General features: G+C 38.4%; 1 protein-coding gene across 1 annotated transcript in view; it reads right to left on the bottom strand.

Moving 5' to 3' along the window:
- map2k5 (mitogen-activated protein kinase kinase 5) overlaps positions 1 to 13,016 on the bottom strand; it is a 54,501-nt gene that overhangs the window by 13,819 nt on the left and 27,666 nt on the right. Inside the window, exons 18-21 of the mRNA XM_023414637.2 lie at positions 10,852 to 10,878; positions 10,476 to 10,508; positions 3,523 to 3,584; positions 2,324 to 2,369 (exon numbers count right to left, since the gene is read on the bottom strand). Of these exons, the coding sequence (XP_023270405.1) occupies positions 2,324 to 2,369; positions 3,523 to 3,584; positions 10,476 to 10,508; positions 10,852 to 10,878 (168 nt within the window). The remainder of the gene's footprint in view (positions 1 to 2,323; positions 2,370 to 3,522; positions 3,585 to 10,475; positions 10,509 to 10,851; positions 10,879 to 13,016) is intronic.

The raw sequence follows: 13,016 nt of genomic DNA, 5'->3' as shown, positions 1-13,016 counted from the left end.
GTCAAATTGAAAAAAACACCCGTTCCACTACAAAAATGATATAGACAGACACACAAGCGTGACTGGAGACAAAGGTGTCACTCATCACAATCAACATCAACAATGGAAGTTGTGTTCAAATAAAGGTCAACAAGTCACAAAAAACTGAGCAGCATGCCGCAAAAACAAGCTCAACTTCCTCAAAAGTGGTAGTACAAGGTCTCCCCCCTGAAGAGAGGCACTTTTGTCTGGGGGCAGGAATTCCCAATGAGTGTCTCCACAATATTTCCCTTTACTCCTCCTTTCTGGTGTGAGACTGAGAACATACAATCTGTTAGCAGCTCTGCATTTACACCCTCCAGCCCTCTACCCCCACAACACAAACCCTCAGCCCTCTTCTCTCTGTGGACCCAGCCGTCGCTGTCCTTGGTGCTGACACAGAAACCAGAGTGTGCTGCAACTCTTAAAAGGCAGTTTGTGCAAATTGCTGTGGCCTAGTGTGCTAACACCAGAACAAAAATGGTAAAAAAAATCATCATCAAGTCCACATTGGCAGGGAAGTCTGGCAAGTCCTGTCTGGAAAAGTACACAAGTGTACTCCCTTATTTATGAAACTCATCTCTACCAGAGTCACAGAATCAAATTTGTATTTGACTATTAATCAATTTGCAGAGGCTGTTACAACCAAGAGAGCACCAAATCACAGCTGCTTTATTCTCTGTGAGCAATTCTTAACCTTTGAAAATCTAAAAACCGTTTCATTTTTTATTTTATTAACCATATCAGACAGCAATTCTAATTCATAGCAGAGTATTTTTTATAGGTTATAAACCATGTCTGACAACAAGCTTTAAAAAAGTGGTTGTATGCCTCTGCTAACCAGTGAAGTTGCAGTTTACATTTTGTAGTAAAGATTTTGAAGGAATTTAATAAAAGGTACTAACATCTCATTATTGTGAAATCCTAATGTTGCCAGTGTGGAGACAGCAGCCTAAAGCACACACACCTGTATTTACTAATAATATTAAGTTAGAGATGGTATGATGGTATGGTAATTTAAAAGTTCAACTAGCGCTCATTTTTAGTGTCATCTCTAATAAGGCCATTTTCTTAGGCCTACTGCACTAATGCTATTAATGAAAAAATAAAAACCTTAGACCTCCAGACACTCTTGACCTTATGCGTGAATAGATCTAATTTATTTGTGCTTCAGATCCATACATCTGATAGTTTGGACCTGAAAGAAATGTCTCTGAATGTTTTTCAGCTACTGTTAATATTGATTGACAGTATTATATTTACCTCTGCAAAGGAGATTATGTTTTCCCGCATGTCTTATTTGTTTGTTTGTTTGTTTGTTTTTAAGCAGGTTTGGGAAAAAAGTACTGAACTAATTTGCCCGAACTTGGTGGAGGGATAGGGCATGGGCCAGGGCAGAACCCATTTAATTTTGGTGCAGATCCAGTTAAAGGGGCAGATCTGGAATTTATTTTTTGGCACTTTCCGTAACATTGTGCGATAAGGGAGTTTTTTGGCAATTTCTCTGGAAATATTGTATGTAATGTAAAACAAATCAGACATATTCATGGTGTGGACATCTATGACTGCATGAAATTTGGTGCAGATCCAGATAATCTGGATCTGACAGACATGTGTGAGGTATGCACTCTACTGAGAGCCATTGTAGTTGTGTAAAGAGAACAAAAGAGCCATGATCAAACCCCAAACTCTAATTTGCAGATGAGACATGAGGTCATGACATACAAAACCTCAACAATTAGACCTTAATTATGTTCTGTACAGTAACATGTTAAAATGATAAATCTAGATGGTGATGGGAACACTCTCTGATCATTACATGCACACACATACATGCACGCACATACACGCTTAAAAATAATTTCCCTTTGTTCCTGGCTCAAATTTTCATTAGACTATAAAACTTAATTTTGTAAACTACAATTATTTGACTCTTGAACAGCAGCTAGGCCTTATTCATTCAGTTTGGCTCCTGTGCAGTGAATTAAATGAATTATTGCTGAAGTAGGTCTTAAACCTACCTCAAGGTTTCTGGCTGACCTCTCTCTGACACCTTTCATTGGTACGAAGAAGTTCATTGCTTTTGTTTCCACACAGCAATGCCAACTTCGAGGGTCCTTGACCCACAACACCTCAATCATTGCGAAAAACACAACTGTATAATCCCAAAGCTAAAGAGATAATAAAATTATGTTTAATTGAATTTTTATTGGAATGCAGGGATATGATCACCTCCTGTACAGTTATTCAAAACTTATACTTTGTGGTCCTTGGAACTGTTTAATGGAGGCTTGGTTTAACTTACCATGAGGTTATTCGGGGCAGGCCTCTCTTTGGGTTGTCGTCGCATACTGAAAAAAGAGACACAAACAGTCTATATCCAGCCACTATTCAAACTGTGTTTGTAAGAGTGCAAGACATGTTTTTGTTCTAACTTTCATTTTAACAGGGTGACTATTCAAGAGGAGGCCTGAGACAAAACCATTCATGCCACAAAAAAACGGAAAGTGGTTTCAAAGACAAAACTTTCATTAACACATATAAACATGTTTTAGAAACACATTAATATTTATAAGTTCAATTAATATTTTTTATTTCTCAGAACACTAAAACTGAAGCAGTTACAATATTGGTTAAGTGGATTTATGTGTGTGTTTCTGTGAGTGTCCTCCACAATGTGTACATGCACAGTCTGTCAAAACGACCTACATTGGGACTTTGAGGAATTAGTGTAAGGGCCTGTCTGCAGTAAGTCATGTAACTGTTTTATGTATTGCAATGAATCGGCCATGACCCTCTAAGAGTAGCCTGGGAGAACGCAGTGCTAGTTGTGCACCCTGGCAGGGCAGGGTTCCTGCATCTCAGTCTGTCCTGAGAGAGAGGTGCCCCGTTTGAATAAATAAAGCAGACTCGGTGGTTAAACAACAGCTGGTATAGCCGGCTAGTGACATACACACAGACCTATTGCATGTGGTTTGGTTTGTGGAGTGTGTATGTAAATGTTTGTGCAACTGTAAAGGTTACAAGAGGCTAATGAATCAGAGGCAGACCCAAGGTAAACATTGTCTTTGTCCTGTTGCATTAGATAACTCAATCATTCCTCATAAAAAAGAGCAGCTTTTTATTGAATATCAGCAGCACTGAATGTCCTTGCTAAAACCATTACATCCATAATGCATCAACACACAGGCAAATGCACTTTAATCCCATTGTATACCATTAAACCTTTGGTTCATCTACAATAATTTGGCTCATGATTCTATGTTTCATGCATCTTGTGGTCTTTGTAATTGTTCAGTCTGGCTTTGTGGGTCCCAGATGGTCGACTGTGCCAAACATATTAAGCTAGTACAAACTAGAATCCCAAACAAATGCACTACACAGTCAAGAGCCACTGGACACAGACAAAATTCCACTTAAAATCGGAAGGTGTTAATTTAAATAATTTCAGCGTCTGTCTTTCGAGAATCAAAGTTTATTAAACAGTAAGAGCAACTGACTCACCACTGTGTGATGAAGTGAACAAACTTTTCACTGAACTGGTCGACGGGAAGAACTGGAGGATCCTGTGAAGGAGAACAAAACAGTAACATTTAAATCTGCGATAATGATAACCTGCTCAATCTTGACACAAAAAATACATTAGGGTGGTTTACATCAACAGAGATTTACTTAAACTAGGATTTGGGATAGTCCAATCCAAGTCCAAGTAGACAGTTTTGCTAACTTTACGGAAGTTATCTCAAGGCGTTCTTGAGACGTCACGTTCAGAAGATTGGAATGGCACAAAGTCACAGTGACCTTGACTTTTTACCTTTGACAGCCAAAATCTGATCCATTCAAGTAAAGTTTGTGCCAAAAAGACAAGGAGACATAAAAAGGATCCAAAGGCGTGCTTGTTGAATAACATCAATTGCAACATTTAGTAATTCATATGTCTGCTGTACCTATTGATACAACATATGTTCAAAGAGTGTAAAAGGAGCCTAGATTCAGTGAGGTTCAGCTTTCTTGAATTAAGTGTTCAGTGTTTGACCTCAAGGCCACAATGCTGCACTCTTTATCCTCTTCATTCGTGGCAGCACTGAATAGTTATGGCAGTCAAGTTAAGTACAACACTTGCTGAGTGACACAACATTTGTCTCGTTGGATCAACCAAATGACATGATAAACATGAAATGGCAATTCGTAACAGCTATACAATCTGTAATTGTTGATAATGTTATTCTTAGACTCATTCTTAAAATAAACATGGCAAACTTAATTATATGAAAAAATTCTGAAAAGAGAAGAACAAGTTCTACTTTAGTAGTAAAAAGCTAGAATTATATATTAATTAGATTACACTGAATCACTGCAGTTACAAGAAACTAGGAATTATTAGGAATAATTGTTTGTTAGAAACTGAAACCTTTGACTAATAATTCCTGTCCATACATAAATGGCACTGAACCCTCATTTCATACAATATTTCATATATATTACAACTTGGTACATCTGTGGTGTTGTTATTATGGTTACCATAGCAGCCCTATGGTAATGGTAAGCTCACCATTTGAGAATAAAACTCATTTTATTTCAGAATGAAGACTAAATCTGAAAATTGCTGCCAAAATGAACAACAGTAAGAGGTGTGTGTGTGTGTGTGTGTGTGTGTGTGTGTGTGTGTGTGTGTCTGTGTCTGTGTTAAGCTTGCTACATGTCGTCAGTGGAGAGTCTATGAACCATGTCATGTCAAACAGCTGTGCCAGACTGACCCTCTATTAATGCCCCTCACCTCATTACTCCATATATTTCCCTTTTCTCACTCTGCTTCTTTCACTACCTTTCACTCTCATCGGGATAATCTCTAAATATTTACATTTATTTGTACCCTTGATATTCTTGGATAAAAAATGTTGACCACTGCATAGCAATAACAGTATTAAATTAACATTGGTATTCTCTTTCTTTATCTCAGTGCCAGTAAATTCCAGCAGAGGCTGAAGAATGAAATTGTATGTGAAAAGGAACTGGATTCTGCATTCTCCTCTTTTTAGTGTTGAAATGTATGTTTCTTGTTCTCAAGAAAGTAAAATAGAAAAATAAAATAAGTTTCATAGAAAAAAGCTAGGGATTGTACAAATGAATTCAAAAGAATAAAATGATGGTACTAGGAAAGTATAATGCGGAACACTGTACTGCAACAACTATGGATTAACTACTATTACTACTGTTACATATTAAATATGTAACACTGTTTGCTGAAATGTAACATACTGCATCCCGACACACCAGCACGTGCACAAGGCAGGGATGTTTACCTCAAATGAAAGAGGTGCCATCTGTAAAGTGTAGTGGAAATTTTGAGTGTGATCGTTATTTTAACCTGTCTTATTATTGTAATGGGAAAGATTTAGATCATATGTGTGCCCTCATGTAACCTTGTTTTAACCCCTTTGTAGTTAATACTGACCTGATTGTTCCAGTTGGAGCTGAACTGCCCCTGACTGTGGTAAAGGAGTATTTCTGTATCTTTTTTTAAGATTTCCACAACAAAAAGATCAAAAGAAAGTTGACCAGTAAGTGGAAGTCCTATAAGATTGAAAATATACACAGCAGTGACATCCAATGATATATGTAACAAAGATATAAACAAAAATACAAGAACTACTCAAATATGCACAAAAATCATAAAGCCTGGGTCCACAACCAGGAATTTATTTAAATGCAGGGAATTAAACCTCTTTACATCAGAAGCCCTGCTGTGCCATTAAAAACACCTCTGGGCAGTGTTCGCCATTCCTTAATGCTCTGATCGGCAGGCTCCCGCAAAGCATGATGCATGAACCCATTTAAATTAACAAAGGAATGGGTTCCTTCTAATCTCACTACACTTCACAGTACTGCCGCCACTTGGATGAGCAATATATCATAGCACAAGCGCGCGCACACACACACACACACACACACACACACACACACACAAATGCCCTAGAGCTCTGCACACCACAAGCCTGAGTATACACTCCGTTTAGAGGGAGAGTACCAAATAATTTGCAACCACTGTACTATGCTGCACTTGTATACACACACACACACACACACACACACACACACACCCCACACACACACCCCCCCCACACACACACACACAAGATCAATTGGGCCCACAGTTTGTGCAAAGTGTTGACTACACAACTAATTTATGTGTCGTGTAGGCTAAATCTGATACAAAATCTCTGTCTGCACTTTCCACACATATTTGCATGCACATGCACCTTTTTGCAGACACAAACACAAACACACACATTTATGCATGTATTCATGTCTCCAGCTGAGAGGAACACCGCTGCAGCTTTGATGTGGCAGCAGGCGATGGCACAAAAGACAAGCAGGCTGATGAAAGTGGCTAGTCTGTGTGAATTATTCCTCTGGTTGTCAATGCGCTCCACTATGAGACAGAACACACACACTACAAGGGTACAAGGGTACAAGTAAATATACATGTCATTGCCATGAAGCAATTATTAGGCAAAATTAGATCAGTAATTACAGGCTTGAAAATAAAGTGGGAGTTCTTTATTAGTGGAGCCACTTGCTATTCAACAAACAGAGGAGCGAGGCACATTAATGGGAGTGGACAGCAGACAGATGGTAGGAACAACTACAGAGAACTTCTCGTTCAAGACCTTAGCCGAACAGGGCAAGTATGTTTCTATGTCTACACTAATACCAGCTAACATAAAACAGATGCACTGGACAATTTATTGTGGTGTAGGTGCACTTACATACATGCCATGGACTCGCCATGAGCAGTGTCCTTAATGTAAGTACTGAATAACTGAATGAAACATACACTTAAACGTGTACTAGTTAAATTAACTGAAATCAAACATACAAGGTAACTTACAAGCAGTGGCACTACTCATCGGCTTCAACATAACTTTAGACTCTGTGTTGGGTGTATCTGGTCCTACAATATGGTCTCATATTGCATGACCATTATGCAGCTCAAGGGTTATGGCATTCTTTGGTTTTCTTGAAATACTCATCCAAATTAACAAAAACTTACAAAGCTGACTACATTTTTTCCCCTCATCATTCAGGGCTTCACATTTTGTTCTCCTTAAACCAGATTCTCTGTCTTTGTGGGCTGGCCTTGTATAAAAGCAATTTCTACATAGGCAATAAATATTGCTTTTGTTAAGCCCACAATGTCATTTTTTCCTTTTGCGACTCCATCCCAGAGGTATGCATTCAACTGTTTTAATTCCTACTACTTTCTACCAAAGAAAAGGGCCATTTTGAAAACTGTAGACAGCTTGTTCTGTGGATAAAGTGGGACATATTTCTAGAATGAGAGATTTCTTTTGAATTTTTAAAATGTAATTTTTTATCAAAACTACATCCATCTCCATTGTGTTGGGATGCCGGCTGTATCTGCAAAACTAGATACCTTTAAGTAAGCAAGAACATTTTTGTAACTTGTGTGACCCAGCTCTTTAAGGGTCCATCTATTTGGTAGGATGTGACTTGCGACCACTGTTTCTCTTCTCTGTTAAATTTTATCTTTGTTGATGTCATGATTTTCAAGGCCACTCTCCTTCCCACATAAAATGATTTCAGAATCTTTGCCACCTTTGTTTTTAAGATACATTTGGGTTAAATCTGTCTACCTTCTAATTGTTAAACTTATTGTTCATCTTTATCTATATGGTCTTTATTGTGAGTCTCACAAGTCTTTCTCTGCCACTGTGTGTTTCTGTTTGATAGAAAAGGAAAAAGAGAGGTAACCTGTCACACTCCACCCCCCACCACACACATACAGTGGATTCAGAAAGTAGCCGGATCCCTTCAATTTTTTTCAACATTTCACATTACGTTGCAGCTGTATGCTAAAATCAAAACAATTCTTTAGAATTGAAATTAAAGCTCAGGTTCCTGTTTCATGTTTCTAAACTTTGACTGGAGTCTAGCTTTAGAAAGGTACACACCTATTTATATAAGGTCTCAACGCTGACAATGCATATTGGAGCAAAAACCAAGCCAGGAGGTGGAAGGAACTGCCTGCAGAGCTCAGAGACAGGACAGTGTCAAGATCTGGGGAAGGCTTCAAAAACATCCTTGCTGCATTTAAGGGTCCCAAGAGAGCACACTGGCCTCTGTCGTGGAAGAAGCCTCTCCTCAGCAAAACTTTTGCAAAAAACTTAGCACCTAAAGGACTCTCAGGCTGTGAGAAACTAGATTCTCTGGTCTGATGAAAAAATTGAAGGGGTATGAATACTTTCCGGATGCACTGTACCTCTAGCTACAGTAAAATTAATGATCCACTCACAGGAGCCTATTACTCATTCAGCCATTACAGCAACTTTCAAATCCCCAGTGGATAAGTAACACACACAATATCAAAGCATTACAATCAAAGTAAATAGAAAGTATTTGGATCAAATATACAATGGGAAATGCTTATTAGATGTCAGTGATCCAGTTATAATTTGCCATATCAGAGCTCCCACAGTGTTGAAGTCACGTGTGTCTTCCCCAATAAAAAATGAATCATTAAAATTATAAAAAATTATCAATTAAATTATCAAGTACATAAAAATAAAAATAAAAGAAGAGAATAAAAATGCAACTGTAATGCTTCCATGATACCTCAAAATTCTACAAGTTGTACTAAGTCATGAACTGGCAGCAAACTGGGAAGAAAGGTACAGCACTTTTCTGGGTCTTCTATTGTTCATTGGAGTATACACTCACCGAGCACTGTTAGGAACACCATACTAATACTAGGGCCTCCCTTTATTCTCAAAACAGGCTCAGGTCTTTGTGACATGGATTCCACAAGATGTTGGAAAAACTCCTTTGAGATTCTGCTCCATATAGACATGATTACATCACATAATTTCTGCAGATTTGTCAGCTGCGCATTCATACTGTAAATCTCCATCCCAAAGGTCTTCACTGGATTCAGATCTGGTGACAAATGAAATCCAGATTCATCAGACCAGGCTACTTTCTTTTTTTACTGATGCTCTTCTGCTCAGCACAGTTGTAAAGAGTGGTTATCTGAGGTACCATAGCCTTTCTGTCAGTTGCAACCACTCTGGATATCCTCCTCTTACCTCTCACATCAACAAGGTGTTTCTGTCCACAGAACTGCCACTCGCTGGCTGTTTTTTTTTGTTTTTTGCATTACTCTGAGTAAACTCCAGAGACTGGTGTGTGCGAAAATCCCACAAACACTCAAATCAGCCAGTCGGTCACAAACAATTATGCTATGGTCAAAATCAATGAGATCGCATTTTTTCCCCAATTCTGAGGAAACATTGACTCTAGTTCCTGACCTCTGTCTGCATGATCTTATGCATTGCACTGCTGCCACGTGATTGCTGGAATAAGCAGATGTAAAGGTGTTCCTAATAAAGAGCTCTGTGAGTGTATACAACTCCTCACTCTAGTGCAGCCTCTTGTCTCTTCCTCCAAAGCACTACATTACCTAGGACAGTAAGGCGGTGCTGATCGCCAGGGACAACAGAGTGTTCTCTCGCCTCAAGGGGAGACGGCAAAGGGCACAGGAAAAATAGTTTGAGTGATGCCTCCGTCTAGCTGACTAATGAACAGGTCAGCCCGGGTCAATCCATTACAACCAAAAGCATTTAATTATTAATTACGGCCATTCTATAGGCAGTTAAGGACAAGTGACATTGTATATTTAATGTGCGATATGGCTGGGGATAGGCGTCTTGGGGGGAGCTGGTTTAGGATTGAGAGGTGTTGTGGCGTTTTTGCTATTAGTGTATGTCAGCAAAGAACTTGAGCAAAAAAAAAAAAAGAGAGTGAAGGGGAAAGTAATGATGAAAATGTAGGGTGTGTAGCGTGGAGTGAGTGTGCTTACACATCCATGTACACAGACACAGGTAAAAAAAAAAAGACTCTTCAAGTTGGGTCAGGTTGGGCAGCACTGCGCAGTAGCCTGGTTTTATAAGTATTTCAAGTGATAAACTGTGTGTGTGTGTTAGGAAGAACAAGAGCATTTCATAATCAGATGTTACCTCAGCAAACTCAATATACGGGAGTGATAAATACACCAGATATCACATAAACCCAGTTTCATCATATATTGCTGTAATGTGCCGCTGCTCTGTGTATGAATCATATACACCTGGTGCAGTCATGACAATAGTCTTGGTTTAACAATTTTTTTATCTGCTTTGGTACTGGCTCTTCAATATACAGAATTGTTTTGTGTTGTGTGTGTGTGTGTGTGTGTGTGTCACTCATGATGGGTCCAACCTCTACAGTAATGTGCGTGTGCATATGTGTATCGCCTGAGGCAGTTGCATAGGGTGAAGGGTTGAGTGAATGGGGAGCAAAGCCGCCTGAGTGGTTTGCTTCATTAGGAAACAAAATATAAGCTTTCCGGGCCATTAGGACTGACTTTAGATGCAAAAGCACATAAGACGACGACTCACCTCATCAACGATGCATTGCAGTAACTGGAGAGGCTGAAAGAGGAGAGACACAGGGAGATTAAAAAAACAAGCTAGCCTACATGGAATTTCTTGGCAATAGGGAAAATCAAGTGTGATAAAGAGTATCTACTTAGATTAATCAAATGCAGCGAGCTCAGACAAAGCCCTCCTTCTCCTCCTGAATGTTTTTATTATTCCATAATGGCACCTAATGTAATACCAACAGTTTAGGCATGATCTAATATTTCATTGCAGAAATGCAATTTGAGTGTTTTTTTTTTTTTTTTTTCAAATGAGAGAGCCACCCAAGAGTAACTGACTATAGTGTGGGAGACCTCTATTTTCTTTCCTCCTATTCTAATGCAGTAAAACTTACCATTAAAGATCCTTGGTTTTTCTGAATCTGCAGGGCAAGACAGAGAAAAAGAGATGAGGCAGTATGTAATTAGTGTTTCATAATCAAGACGATACACTTGGACACATTATGATCAGTAGGAGAAAATTATTGCTTTTGTGTTGGCAATTTGTGAGTATGCATTAACACCATTTACATAATGAAAACACACAAATGTTAATGGCCTTGCTCTCATTTGTGGAGAATGGGGGTAAAACACCCACTAATACTGATTTTCAGAGTAGTACTTTCCTGCCCTCCAGGTTATCTAGATGCGCAGGGATGTAGAATAACTGTTACAAACAATATGAGCAAGGTTTGTAATGAGAATGCTCAATGGGTCAATTTCACAGGTGCAACACTTATAATAAATAGGAAGATACCGTAACACATGATGACAACAGGGTTAATACTATCATTTTTTGGGGAAAATAGGAAAAATATGATCTGGTGCAAAAATCATCAACATCAATCAGGGGAAACAAAACATAGAAAATAAAATAAAAAAAATTCAGAACCCAATACTTATTTGACCTGCTTAAAGAATTTTCTATGCTGACAATTAAAACATATTAAAGGACTCACACCTTTAAAAATATGCGCTAGAATAGGAACTTCTTCTTGTAAAGATGTAGACACGGCCTCTGAGATTATGTCTTCAAATACATGACACTGCTGTGAAACTACAGTGAAACACCTCGGTCTGAATTCACCGGGACAATCAGTTTCATTTTCTAAAAACACAAATTTACAATGTCACTATTTAAACTAGATGATATAGGCCTGAAGCCTAGGCTCAGCTCAATGTCTTATAATGTTTGGTAAATAAATTGCTAATTTCTCCAGGTCTTTTGACAGTGCATTAGAGCACTTATTGATTCACTCAATTAAATACAGGTTTTCCCACTCTTTAAATACCAAGAGACTCCTAAACTGCCTCTATATCCAGTTTTGCCTGATTCAGACACATTAAATGCAACTATGGAAAACTAATTTGTTCAGAAATAATTACTAGGACAAAATTGCATGCTGCTACAGGGGTTGAAATTGGATAGTAGGAGACTAACTTATTCAGGCATAATTGAGCACTTATTCTTGTACTTTGTTGCTTGACCACACATCAAAAGAGATGTTTAATAATCCCTCCCTATCTTTCACTCTTAACAGTTTCTCACCACTGTGGGCTGATTATCTGGTAGACATTTCATTATCTGTTCATCCTGAGGGTAAACATGGTTTAAGATGACATTTAAACTAAAGACAAGACTTTCCAATTAGGCATTTCTTCAAATTTTCTTCTGATACATGATCTAAGAAGAACAAACAAATTGATGTTTGACAGGCAGGGGAGCTGTGTTTGCTGCATACGGTTTGTTTGTATTTAGTCTATAAAGGACTGTGTATGAGAGTGTAAATAACCATGTGTGTCTATCACCAAATGATGACTGTAGTTGTGTAGAACATCAACTTCTTGTTCCTCTGCCATGTGACAAGCCACTCCAGTGGCTCTGTGATGATTTGTGAGCCAAATCAGGCTTTTTTTTGTCATTTGAAAATATCACAGTGAGCTCAGCATGATAAATAAGAAGTCACAAAATCCATTTTTAGATGTCAAATGATTTCTTTTCCTTTCAAGAGGAACTCAAACACTTCTAAAAGATCAGATGGCCGTTTCCCTCCTCAAGGATTTAAAAGACATGTCTTCAAGGGTAAGGAATCAGACAACTCTTATAAAAGAGATTTTTTGATCAAAACCATCAGTTTCAACAAAGGTTGACAAGCTTGTTTTGGTTATAAGCAAAGGCAGTCCCAACATTAAGAAGAGGGTAAATGGTGAGGTTCTTTTCTCTGTTCTTTAGTATTAGGTCAACAACAGTTTACTCATAGGCCATTAAAAATCACCCAATGACTCTGATCTCAGCCAAACTTTAGCAAAAACTTCAATACTGCTCAACTTAGACAGGCATCACCTGTTCGATCTCAAAAATCTTATCCTTCATAGGCTGCATTAGGGAAGCCAACAAGGTTGTGCAGTCATGGTGCATTATTCTAATTTGGTTTGGTGACAATAATTAGCATGGTGATCAATAGTGACGGATGTGGTGCAGGTTAACATACTTAAGACGGAGAGTGGAGGGTCAATATTT

This window comes from Seriola lalandi, unplaced genomic scaffold, assembly GCF_002814215.2.
Source record: "Seriola lalandi dorsalis isolate HSWRI2012SDOR001 ecotype SW California unplaced genomic scaffold, Sedor1 jcf7180002054537, whole genome shotgun sequence".
NCBI classification, from domain to species: Eukaryota; Metazoa; Chordata; class Actinopteri; order Carangiformes; family Carangidae; genus Seriola; species Seriola lalandi.
This window is presented reverse-complemented; position numbering and strand designations above follow the sequence as displayed.